This window comes from Nycticebus coucang, chromosome 14, assembly GCF_027406575.1.
Source record: "Nycticebus coucang isolate mNycCou1 chromosome 14, mNycCou1.pri, whole genome shotgun sequence".
NCBI classification, from domain to species: Eukaryota; Metazoa; Chordata; class Mammalia; order Primates; family Lorisidae; genus Nycticebus; species Nycticebus coucang.
The window spans coordinates 99,612,132-99,625,948 of record NC_069793.1 but is presented as its reverse complement, the minus strand read 5'-3'; the positions used below and the strand labels follow the sequence as shown (position 1 = coordinate 99,625,948).

At 34.2% G+C, this 13,817-nt stretch overlaps 1 protein-coding gene across 2 annotated transcripts in view; it reads left to right on the top strand.

The window, feature by feature from the left end:
- The window catches only part of NAALAD2 (N-acetylated alpha-linked acidic dipeptidase 2), a 68,004-nt gene that overhangs the window by 17,742 nt on the left and 36,445 nt on the right, over nt 1–13,817 (top strand). For both annotated transcript variants that reach the window (XM_053562175.1, XM_053562177.1), the window contains 7 exons: nt 320–445; nt 1,670–1,856; nt 6,984–7,077; nt 8,196–8,294; nt 9,869–9,954; nt 10,514–10,633; nt 10,740–10,822. In XM_053562175.1, coding sequence (XP_053418150.1) covers nt 320–445; nt 1,670–1,856; nt 6,984–7,077; nt 8,196–8,294; nt 9,869–9,954; nt 10,514–10,633; nt 10,740–10,822 — 795 coding nt within the window. The remainder of the gene's footprint in view (nt 1–319; nt 446–1,669; nt 1,857–6,983; nt 7,078–8,195; nt 8,295–9,868; nt 9,955–10,513; nt 10,634–10,739; nt 10,823–13,817) is intronic.

Genomic DNA, 13,817 nt, shown 5'->3' with positions numbered 1-13,817 from the left:
CGGTGGCTCAAAGGAGTAAGGCGCCAGCCCCATATGCTGGAGGTGCTGGGTTGAAACCCAGCCCCAGCCAAGAACTGCCAAAAAAAAAAAAAAAAAAAAGTGTATACTTTTTTTTACACCCTCTGTATTACCATTTTTTTTTAACTTTTCTGGATTTGGAAGGATTCTGTAAAGACTTTTGCAGAATTACCATAGTCTGTTTATTAATTCCAAATAAGGAAATGAAAATTTTGATGATTCAATATTGTGCCACAAATTTATTTTTTGGTTTTCTTTTTAGTTTCAGCTGTAATATGTAACTGTTTTCTTTTCTCTATAGGGAGATCTTGTCTATGTTAACTATGCTCGTACCGAAGATTTTTTCAAATTAGAAAGAGAGATGAACATCAATTGCACCGGGAAGATAGTTATTGCAAGATACGGAAAAATCTTCAGAGGGAATAAAGTATGGTGTTATTTGTTTTTCTGGAGGGGACGAATGAAAGAGGATATATCCTGTAAATGTACATGATTGTCTTGCTTTATAGTTTTCAAAATTGCTTTTGGAATTTTTCATTCTTTCTTCCTTTTCTCTCTCTTTATTTATTTAATTTATTTATTTATTATTTTTTGGTATTTGCCATGATGCACAGAAAATTCTGTTTTTATATTACCTTACATATCTGGAAAACTATTATTTTTAATAAAGTAATATTTGGGTTCCTGTTCTTTCTAGATATTTCCTGTGAGCAAATTACACTCTCTCTTTGGCACAGTTTCCTCATATATAAAATGGAAATGCTGACAGTAGCTCTAATTTCATAGCGTTCTTCCTAGGGTTAAATGACTTTATGTTTGAAAGTGCTTAGGTTAATGGCTGGTGCTTAGTCATTTCCATGTAACTACGTATTGAATTTTTCACTTTTTTAAATGATAGCATAATATTTCACAGAATTGATAAGCAATTTATTTAGCTATTCCTTACTGATGGATGCTTGTCTTGAATTTGTAACTGCTATAAATAATTCCCTTGTGTATTTCCTCAGCCATATATACTTCAAACATATGTGTGAAGATTTCTGTAGTATAAATTTTTACATATTGAACGGCTGAATCAGAGTGTATGTTCTTTCAAAATTTTGATAGACATCATCAAATTGTCCTTCAAAAACATGACAGATTGTAGTCCCCTTGATATAATATAGCATGCATAAAATTTTAACTCTATTTAGTTCCACACATACTTGTAGAGTGCTTACTCTATGATATACAAGATTTTGGAAGGCAGTACTTAAATGAATAGGCATGGTCCATGTTCTCAAAACACCATTAATCTAGTGGGAGAGACAGACACTTAAAAGATATTTTAATACATTATTATCTATCCTATAACAGAAATATCTAGAAAATACAGACGTACAAAGAAGAGGGACATTAAGGTTGAAGTTTGGGGGATTTTAGGAAGGTTTCACAGAAGAAGTGATTACCTTATTTAGAATTTTGTAGAATAAATGGAAGTTTATTTCTACAAAGAGAGAATTGTATTCAAGGCCAAGAGAAACTGAATGTCTAATGGTGTGATAAAAAGTAGTGTCTAATTTTTCTTTCATTATTAAATTCATAGTTTTCTTATGTGAATAAGTCAATAATTTGCCATTTCTGCATTACGGATTGCATGTTGCCTCTGCAGGTTAAAAATGCAATGTTAGCAGGAGCCATAGGGATTGTCTTATACTCAGATCCAGCTGACTACTTTGCCCCTGGGGTACAGTCATATCCCAAAGGATGGAATCTTCCTGGAACTGCAGCCCAGAGAGGAAATGTGTTAAATTTGAATGGTGCTGGTGACCCACTCACTCCAGGCTATCCTGCTAAAGGTAATAGATGAACTTGTTTTTTTTACTGCCCTTAGTAGAGTGCCGTGGCGTCACACGGCTCACAGCAACCTCCAGCTCTTGGGCTTATGTGATTCTCTTGCCTCAGCCTCCCGAGCAGCTGGGACTATAGGCACCTGCCACAATGCCCGGCTATTTTTTTTTGTTGTTGCAGTTTGGCCGGGGCTGGGTTTGAACCCACCACCCTCAGCATATGGGGCCGGTGCCCTACTCACTGAGCTACAGGTGCTGCCCAGTAATAGATGAACTTGTTAATCTTACATTTTTGCAAAAATATTCCTTGCCCTGTTAGATGGAATAAAAGCAAGGATCTACAAAATAGCATGAAAACTAATATAACTGGCATACCACTGTGTCCTTTCGGATTACTATTGCCAGGAATTCAGGAGCATCCCTCTTGTGTTACTTTGGGTTTGGGAGGGAACGCTTAGTTCACGGTCTCCATTTTCTTCAGCAGAGGTTCAGAAACCCTGATCCTCATATTCAATGATTTTGCTCTCAACAAACTGGAATTTAGGTTTGCTGAGTTACCTAGAGATTTTAACCTTCTTTTTTTTTTTTTTGCAGCTTTTGGCTGGGGCTGCGTTTGAACCCACCACGTCCGGCATATAGGGCCGGCACTCTACCCCTTTGAGCCACAGATGCCGCCCTAGATCAAATATTTTTTTCAATAACTTTTGCATTATTTAAAAAATAAAACTTGGCAGGCGGCGCCTGAGGCTCAAAGGAGTAGGGTGTTGGCCCTATATGCCAGGGGTGGCAGGTTTAAACCCACCCCGGCCAAAAACTGCAAAAAAAGAAATAAATAAAATTAAAAAATAAAACGAAAAAATAAATAAAACTTGGCTCAGTGCCTGTAGCTCAAGCAGCTGAGGCACCAGCCACATACACCAGAGCTGGTGGGTTTGAATCCAGCCTGGACCTGCCAAACAATGGCAATTACAACCAAAAAATAGCCACGTGTTTGTGGTGGGCGCCTGTAGTCCCAGCTACTTGGGAGGTGGAGGCATGAGAATCTCTTGAGCCCAGGAGTTGGAGGTTGCTGTGAGCTATAATGCCATGGCACTCTGTCCAGGGCGACAGCTTGAGACTCTGTCTCAAAAATAAATAAATAAATAAAAATAAAAAGAATAAAAAATAAAACTTGAAAACTTTTGATATATGGAAAATGATCTCCACCATCAAGATAGCGAACATATCTACTATCCTCCCAAAATGTTTCCTCTTGTCTCCTTGTATTCCCTCCTTCCCAAATCTTCCTGCCTTCTCCATGCCAATTCCTAGGCAACCACTGATATGCTTTCTTCTGTGAGCATAATTATTTTGAGATCTATCTATATTGACGTCTGCGTCAATAGTTTCTCTCTTTCTCTCTTTTGCTGACTAGTATTCCATTGAATGTCCATAGCATAGTTTTTTTTTTATTCATTTACCTGTTAATGAGCATCTGGGTTGTTTTCAGTTTAAGGGCCCTTATACATAAATGTGTTATGAATACTTGTGCAAGCTCTTTTTTCTTTAAAGAGAAATCTTTATATTTTGGTACTTTTTAGTACTCTCTAGTTTCAGTACTTTTCCTTTGCAGGTTCTTGCTCTGTTGCCTGGGCTAGAGAGCAGTGGCATAATCATAGCTACGTCCTCACTAACATGTAGTATGGCAATCTTTAAAATTCTACACTCCAATAAGTATGTAAGTCCTTCAAATTATCACTATTTCAGAATATCTGTGTCCCCTCTTGGTCCTTTCCATGTGAATTTTAGAAGCAGCTTGCTAATTTCTATGAAAAAGCCTCCTGGGAGTTTGACTTGGATTAAATGAAATCTTTAGATCAATTTGAGGAGAACTGACATTTTAAAAATATTGATTCTTGGGCGGCGCCTGTGGCTCAGTGAGTAGGGCGCCGGCCCCATATGCCGAGGGTGGCGGGTTCAAACCCAGCCCCGGCCAAACTGCAACCAAAAAATAGCCGGGCGTTGTGGCGGGCGCCCGTAGTCCCAGCTGCTCGGGAGGCTGAGGCAGGAGAATCGCCTAAGCCTAGGAGTTGGAGGTTGCTGTGAGCCGTGTGACGCCATGACACTCTACCCGAGGGCCATAAAGTGAGACTCTGTCTCTACAAAAAAAAAAAAAAATATATTGATTCTTCTGATCTATGTACAAGTCACTATTCTTTAGTTTCTCTCAACAATGTTTTATGGTTTCACCATAAGAGTTATGGATATTTGTTGTCAGTTTATCTATAAACACTTCATAGTTTTATATTATAAAATTTTAATTCCGATTTTTCATTACTAGCAAATATTAATAGAAACACTATTGTATTTCTACAGGAAATACATTGATCTTGTATCCTGCAAGCTTGTTAGACTTACCAGTTAGTCCTGGTAGGTTTTTGTAGATTCTGAGAGTTTTTACATGGATGATCATGCCATTTACAAATAAGGACATTTTATTTCTTTGTTTCTAATCTGGATATGTTTTATTACCTTTTCTTGCCCTCTTGTATTGGCTAGAACTTCCCATACAATCTTGGACAGAAATTGTTAGAGCAGACATCTTTGCTTTTTTCCATTTTCAGAAAGCATCAACTCATTCTCTGTTAAATATTATGCTAGTTCTAGGTTTTTTACAGATTCTTTTCCTATCACTAAGAAAGATTACTTCTATACTAAAGTGGTGAGAGTTCATCTAGAAAGTATATTGCATTTTGCTTTTTTGTGTGTATACTAAGAAAATCACGTTATTTTTTTACTTTTGTTAAATTATAGTAATTTGAGTTTTATGGTTTTTTTTTTTTTTTTTTTTGGCCGGGGCTGGGTTTGAACCCGCCACCTCCGGCATATGGGACTGGCACCCTACTCCTTGAGCCACAGGTGCCGCCCGTAATTTGAGTTTTAAACCAACCCTGCTATCCTGAGATAAAATTTACTTAGAATTTATTATGCTGTTGAATTTTTGGTGAATTTTTCTTAATATCTCTATGTTCATAAGGGATCTTGGTCTCTATTTATTTTCTTGTGTGGTGAATTTTTCTTAATATCTCTATGTTCATAAGGGATCTTGGTCTCTATATTTATTTTCTTGTGATATCTTTGATATCAGAGTAATGCTGGCCTCTTTGAATGAGTTGGAAACTATTCTATCTTTTTCATCTTTCCGCCAGATTTTGTATGGGATGAGTTCAATTTTGTCTATATATGTTTGGTAGAATTACCTTGGAATCCAGCTGAGCCTGAAATTGTGTTTGTAGGATTGTTTTTCGTGACAAATTGAATTTCTTTAATAGATATATGGCTTTGCAGATTACCTGTTGATTCTTGAGTGAGCTTTGATAGTTTCTGTGTTCTGAGGATTTTCTCCCCTTCATAGAAATTATTGACTTTATGGGCATAGAGGTGTTCATAATATTTTCTTATTCTTTGTTTTCAGACACTAAAGCAATATTCTCTCCTTTATTCCTAATATTGGAAATTTATGTCTGGTCTTTCTTTTTCTTGAGCTGTCTTACTAGAGACAAACATTTATTAGTTTTATTGATCTTTACAAAGAACGAGCTTTGGGTTTCATTGATTTTTCTCTGTTATTTATTTATGTTTCTTCCCATTTCTTAGATTTGTGTTTTGTTCTTTTTTATGTCCTTTCTCATGCATATTTGGCCTTCATTCATTGTTTTTCTAATTTGAAGTTAGACTTCAAAGTCATTTGTTTGAAACCTTTCTCTTTTTTCCTAAGACAGGTGATTTAGTGCTATTATTCTTTCTCTAAGCACTGCCCTAACTGCTTCATACAACTTTTAATACATTGTATTTTATATTTTGTTAGCGCCAAATATTTTCTAATTTTCCTCTTCATTTCTACTTTTACCCATGGTTTATTTTTAAGTGTATTATTTAGTTTTCAAATACTTGGAGATTTTCTAGTTGTCTTTCTAATATTGATTTCTGATTTAATTCTACTGTAGCCAAAGAACATACTTTGTATGATTTTTACATTTTTTTGGTCTCTTTATAAAGGTCCAAACAAAACCATTTACATTTATTAAGATGTGTTTTATGACCCAGAATATGGTCTATCTTACACATTCTATATACACCTGAAACAATGTGTATTCTGTTTTGAGGTGGAGCATTCTATAACTGGAAACATAAAGTAAATTAGGTCAAATTAATTGTTAGTGTGACTCAAGACTTACCCACTTCAAAATTTTCTAATCATATTATTAAAATTTTTGTTACAACAGTCAATTATCTTATAAAATAATTTAAATAATAAATCTTATGGAAAAGGTATTGTTTTGTATATTTTGTCATTTTAAAATTGTTTCAAGGGCGGCACCTGTGGCTCAGTGAGCAGGGCGCCGGTCCCATATGCCGGAGGTGGCAGGTTCAAACCTAGCCCCGGCCAAAAACCAAAAAAAAAAAAAAAAAAAATTGTTTCAAGTATGAAGGTAAATTTAGTCCCTTTTACTTTATCTTGACTGAAATCCAAAGCTCCAGGGAAGTTATAAGGCTGGAAGTATCTTCAGACTTTCCTTACAGAGAATATTTATTACATTATTATTTGAATAAGATGTTTATCTTTTATTCCAAAGATCTTATATATTCCTTATATATTCCAATTATTTATAGTTTCAGAATCTTAGACACATTACCTAGCCATCTTGTTAAGGAAACTTCTTTAAGAAGGATTCAAGATACCTCTGAGGAAATAAAATATTCTTGTAAAATTCAAGATAATTATACAAAATGTCAAAACAAATTTGGGAATCTATAATTTCTATGAGAAATTTAACTTTAAAATGTAAATGATTTACTTTTTTTTTTTTTTTTACTTTTAGCAGTTTTTGGCAGGGGCTGGGTTTGAACCCGCCACCTCCGCCATATGGAGCTGGCACCCTACTCCTCTGAGCCACAGGCGCCACCCTAAATTATTTAATTCTTACTGTTGAATCAACTAAGCCATATTCTATGATTGTTTGTCTTTTTGGGAATGTTTAATTTTGGCATAATTGTAAACGTATGTTAAACATGCAACAGTAATACAAAAAATTCTTTCATACCCCTTGTTCAGATTCTTTAATTATTTTCTTTTTATGCACTTGATTTTTGCAGAGTACACCTTTAGACTTAACATTGAAGAAGGAGTGGGAATCCCCAAAATACCTGTACAACCCATTGGATATAATGATGCGGAAATATTATTACGGTATTGTTTACTAGTTGGATATAAAATTAAGATATTAAGATATTTTGGATTGAGGTATCCATTTTCTGATCTAAAACCAACAATATCTGAAGGCTAATTATTTAAAAAGTGAAGTTTTATATCAATATAATACCTGAAGTTGGAAAAACAAAACATACTGTCTTTTTATTACGTAAGAGAAAAGTAGTCTGTTTACTGCCTAAAATGTGGGAGTACGTGGCTCACCTTCTGGGGGCGGGACACAACTATAACAGGGACTGTACCTAACAAATGCAAACACTGTAACCTAATTCTTTATATTCTCAAATTAACCTGAATTTAAAAAAATAAAAAATAATAGGAAAACATTGCTCTGTTTGCTACAAATGAAAATTCTCAAAATATGAAACTATGTCTGAAAATAAAAATGAATACAAATTTGAGATTTTTCAAGTAGTTGGATTTTCATAGATATTAATTCCATATTTATATTTGATATGAAGTTTAAAAATAATGCCCACCACATACGAGATGAATGGCCTTGGACTAGTTGCTTAATCTTTTTCTGATTCAGTTTCCTTGTCTATAAAATGAGAACAGTAATTTTTCCTCCATGGTAGCATTATTGTAAGATCATGTATGTATTTTGCAGTGTCTAGAATATGATAAATTGTGTTTGCTTTTATTATATTATTATATTTTAAATGTTTGCATTAGCACAACTTAATAATTGCTTGTGAGTGCCTATTATGTAACCAGCAGCTTCTTTACAAGTTTCTTATCCTTGGCAGTCATTGAGTGTCAGGATTTTTGGACTCAGTGCTTTCCCACATAAATAACTAGGTCAAAGGTAAGGAGGCAGATGCTTCCCATTTGCCCTCACTATTTTATTTTTTCTCCTTATCTCTTATCACTAACACATTACATATGTGGTATTTTACTTATTTATTTCCATTATGGCTATCTCACTGGAATGTAAGCTCTCCAACGGAAGTTTTCGATAGTACCTAAACCTAGCACTTAGTAAATATATTTCTTAGGTATATGAAAGAAATATTATTTTATCGTCAAATTTTATTATTTCTTCTTGAAAGTTGTCATACTCAACCTTTATCTGTCATTTTATTTTCTTTTGACAGCCATTTGGGAGGAACTGCTCCACCAGATGACAGCTGGAAGGGAAGTCTTAATGTGGGTTATAATATTGGGCCTGGCTTTACCGGGGGTGATTCTTTCAGGTAATTTTGCATTGCTTTCCTAGCCTGCAAAAGCTTTCAGAATCTGAGCAGAGAGCACATGTTTATTTTTATGTTTAGGTTAGCATCAATTTTTTTCCATCATTCTTCATTTGTTATGTTTTTCTTTTCTTAATTTTATTTAATGACATATGAGATCAACAAATTTGGGCTTCTTAACCTAAGATATTTTCAGGAAGACATGCAAAACAATATTTTGGTCTTTCTAATATTCTTATCTCTTGGAAGCAAAAATAAATTCCTCACTTAATGCCTTAAAATAAAAAAAAAACAAAACACTCATACATCCTAACATAATTGATGCTATTAAAAAAAAAAGATTAAAAAACTCTCATCCATTGATTAGTTTTCCTTTGAAGTACTGTTATTGAATATTGCGAGTGTATTAAATTTGCACTCAGAAGTGGTATACTTTTGTCTGGGGGCCAGAATCTGCTTTTAACAATATGCAGGTTTTGACAACATATTAGTTCTTCCATTTAAAAAAATAACCACAAACTAGAAACAAGTGGGGTACCCTCACTCCTAGGATAAATATTTAGTTTGTTCTTCTTTCAAAATATGGCAATTTTCTCATGTCATTTTGGATTAATAAAATGTTGATGTCACTTTTTGTTCTGTCTTGATGAGCTTGATTAATTTTTCCCTTGTTTTCTAATTTGGTTAACTGTAATTTATAAATGAATATTTACAAGTATAGCTCAGATCAGAATCAACATTGAAGGTCTGGAAATGTCTCATTATGTAGTTGTGTATTTTAGCAGGAGCTTCCCAAATTCTCATTTAGCAATATATCATGTTTGTTATAAGTAGGACTCAGTCAGCTCTTTAACAATGAACTTATATGCCACTTCCATACTCATTAAGAAAGTTACAAAATAGCAGGATTTAATATAAATACAAAGAAAAATATTCAAATAATGTTTATATTTTTGCCTTTATTGCATAATCAGATATCTTCCCCTTTTTTTGTAATTAAGGAAGGTGTATTGAGAATTTTTAGAATAAACTAAGACTTTTTTTTTTTAATTGCAGTTTGGCTGGGGTCGGGTTCAAACCTGCCACCCTTGGTATCTGGGGCCAGTGCCCTACTCACTGAGCCACCGGCACTGCCCAAATAAATGTCTTTATTAAGACATTTTTAATAAAGGAATATTTTGAATTTTTAATCAATAATAGTATATCTATAAGTGACTTTAAGAGGCATGTTTAGGAACTTAGGAATGAATGACATGATGTCTGAAACTTACTTGCTGATGGTTCAACAGTAAGCCCAGGAGCTGGAGGTTGCTGTGAAGTGTGATGCCACAGCACTCTATCGAGGGCGATAAAATGAGACTCTGTCTCTAAAAAAAAAAAAAAAAAAAAAAAAAAAAAGAAGAATAAAAACAAAATTACTGAACTTAAGTGGTCAATATATGAGAACCCGATCTTCCATTTTACATTTTTTCATAATAAACTTTCATTATGAAAATAGCTTTTCATAATAAAACAATGGAAGAAAACGTCAGCCATAATGCTCTATACTGAGTAGTTTATTCTTTTTGAAATTCTAGGAAGGTTAGAATGCATGTGCATAACACCAATAAAATCACAAGGATTTACAATGTAATTGGAACTATCCGAGGATCTGTGGAACCTGGTGAGTCAGTGATTTTTTTTTTTTTAGCATGTTGTTTTTACAAGGATTAAAAAGGGGGAGGCTGAGGCAGGTGGATTGCTTGAGCTTAGGAGTTCAAGACCAGCCTGAGCAAGAGCAAGACCCCATCTCTACTAAAAATAGAAAAACTGGCCAAGCATTGTGGCAGGCACCTGTAGTCCCAGCTATTTGGAAGCTGAGACAAGAAGATCACTTCAGCCCTAGAGTTTGTTGTTGCTGTGAGCTATTAGACCATGGCACTATGCCCAGGGCAACAGAGTGAGACTCTGTCTCAAAAAAAAAAAAAAATGATGATAAATTTCAAGTCAATGATTTTTTTTCTTGATTGATTTGAAACTACTAAATTTAGGAGAAAATTGTACAACTCTAAAAGAAAACATTATAGTGATTTTCTATGAAGGAAATTTAAACAAGAACTTCTTATGGAGATTTTTTTCTAGAGAGGGGACTTAAGCAAGAGAAAGTTGAATTTGAAAACATAAACTACAAACATTTATTATATATTTAAAGTTGTAGTTATTTTGAACATATTCCTTTCCAGACAGGTATGTTATTCTGGGAGGTCACAGGGACTCCTGGGTATTTGGAGCTATTGACCCAACCAGTGGGGCTGCTGTTTTGCAAGAAATTGCCCAGAGTTTTGGAAAACTGATGAGTAGAGGTAATTAACTTTTCTTTCCTAGGTGATAACAAAAAATATAACTTTCTTAATATCTTTTTGTTTTTAGACAGTTGTACCTAACCATGTATGTTAACAATGATTATAGGCTGGAGACCCAGAAGAACTATTGTTTTTGCCAGCTGGGATGCAGAAGAATTTGGACTTTTGGGTTCCACAGAGTGGGCTGAGGTAAATAAGACAGAGAAGGCTCTTGCTATTTTTGTGTCAACAGATAACAAATGAATATGGATCTCAGGATGATCACAAATAGATTCCATTACCTAATACGATTTTAATTTGGAAAATGACTCAAGAAAATTTAAGCAAGTTTGTTTTAATTTTCCTGCTAGTTTGGCATAAAAGCATAATCTATTATTATTAGGCTACAAACAAATTTATTTGTTCTTGTCAAAGTGTTTTAGTTTCTCTCTGTATTTGTTTTGTGAAAAATTAGTAAAATCAGTAAGCTCACAAAATAATAAAATTAGTAAACTGTTTTTTACAAGTGATTTCATTTATCTAAAAACTGAACCAAATCTTTGAAGTGAATTTTTAAACTTTTGAACTTTCCTTGGAGTTCTTCCAACTGAGAAAGAGAAAACATACTGTGTTCTATTAACATAGCTATACTTTGATTATAATTTCACATTTATAGATTGGTATATTTTCCCGATTTTGATTATAATTTCACATTTATAGATGGTATATTTTCCCATTCACAAGATAGATGCTTAATTGTTAAGTATAAGATGATAATTTTGTAAATTGAATTACTTTAGTGAATAGATCTGCTTTATACTTGGAGTTGATTTATGTTTATTTTTATTTATTTTTTTCCTTTCATTAAGTCATATACACATAGATCATGAATACATTTATGCTTTTGTGGGGTACAATGTGTTGATTGTTTTATACAATTTGGAATGGTTACATCAACTAATTAAAATAACCTTCACCTCATTTACTTAATTATTGCATTAAGACATTTATGTTCTATACTTCATAGATTTGACTTTTACCCTTACAATATGCTCAATAGGTGTGGTCCCACCGTTTACCCTCCCTCTATTGAGCCTCCCCCCTCCCCTTCCATGCTCCTCTACTTCTCTCTTTCATCCTGGAAAAGTTCACATAGACCACAGCATCCTATAGTTGTGATCTATCTTTCGTAAGAAAATGTAATTATAAATAATTACATTCATGGGTTGATGGGCACTTGGGCTTCTTCCATGACTGGCAATTATGAATTGAGTCACAGTGAACAATCTGGTGCAAATATCTTTGTTGCAAAGTGATTTTTGGTCTTTTGGATATATACCGTAGTACAGGAATTGCAGGATCTACTTTTAGATCCCTGAGTGTTTTCCAAACTTCTTTTCAAAAGTAACGTTATTAGTTTGCATTCCCACCAGCAGTGCAGAAGTGTTCCTTTTTCTCCACATCCATGCCAACATCCATAGTTTTGGGATTTTGTTATGTGAGCCACTCTTACTGGAGTTAGATGATATCTCAAAGTGGTTTTGATTTGCATTTCTTTGATGATTAAAGGTGATGAGCATTTTTTCATGTATCTGTAGGCCATGCACCTATATTCTTCAGAGAAGCTTCTGTTCAAGTTTCTTGCCCACAATGAAATGGGATCACTGGTTCTTTTCTTAATAATAAATTTGAGTTCTCTGTGGATTCTGGTTATCAAACCTCTTTCAGAAACGTAACCTGCAAATGTCTTCTCCCATTCTGAGGGCCGTCTGTTTGCTTTACTCACTGTGTGTCCATGGTTGTGCAGAAGCTTTTTAGTTTGATCAGATCCCAGTAATGTATTTTTGGTGTTGCTTCAATTGCCCAGGGGTCCTCCTCATAAAATATTCTCCCAGGCCAATTTCTTCAAGTTTTTCCCCTGCAGTCTCTCCAAGAATGTTTATCGTTTCATGTTTAAATTTAAGTCTTTTATCCAGTGAGAGTCAAATATTTTTTTATTTATTTTTATTTATTTATTTATTTATTTTTTATTAAATCATAGCTGTGTACATTAATGCGATCATGGGGCACCATACACTGGTTTTATAGACTGTTTGATACATTTTCATCACACTGGTTAACATGGCCTTCCTGGAGAGTTAATTTTTGTTAGAGGTGAAAGGTGTGGGTCCAGTTTCAGTCTTCTACAAGTTGCCAGCCAGTTTAACCAACACCATTTGTTAAATAGGGAATCTTTCCCCCAATTTATATTTTTGATGGGCTCAAATGGTGGTTAAGTGTCTAGGTTCATCTCTTGGTTCTCAATTCTGTTCCATACATCTGCCTCTCTATTTTTGTGCCAGTACCATGCTGTTTTTTCACTATAGATTATAGTATAGTCTGAAGTCTCATAGTTTGATTCCTCCTGATTTGTTTTTATTTCTGAGTAATGTCTTGGCTACTAGAGGTTGTTTCTGTTTTCATATAAAACGAAGTACTAATTTTTCCAGATCTTTAAAGTATGGCAGAGATGCTTTAATAGGGATCACATTAAATCTGTAGATTGCTTTAGGTAGTATAGACATTTTAACAATGTTGATTCTTCCCAGCCATGAACATGGTATGTTTTTCCATTTGTTGATATCTTCAGCTATTTCTTTTCTCAGAGTTTCATAGTTCTCTTTATAGAAATCTTTTATGTCCTTTGTTAAGTACACTCCCAGATATTTCATCTACTTTGGCACTATTGTAAAGGGAATTAGGGTCCTTCCTTGATTATTTTTTCCCCTTGACTATTGTTAGTATATATAAATGCTACTGATTTGTGAGTATTGATTTTATATCCTGAGACGCTGCTGTATTCCTTGATCACTTCTAAGAGTTTTATAGTTGAGTCTCTGGGGTTTTCTAGGTATACAATCATGTCATCTGTGAAGAGTGAAAGTTTGATCTCCTCTCCCTATCCTATCCCTAGGATACCCTATATCACCTTTTCTTCCCTAATTTATAAGGCTAAGACTTATATTACAATGCTAAAAAGCAGTGGAGACAATGGGCAGCCTTGCCTGGTTCCTGATCTGAGTGGAAATGTTTTCAATTTTACTCCATTCAATACGATATTGGCTGTGGGTTTGCTGTAGATGGCATCTATCAGTTTAAGAAATGTCCCTTCTATACTAAATTTCTTAAGTGTTCTGATCATGAAAGGATGCTGGATATTATCAAA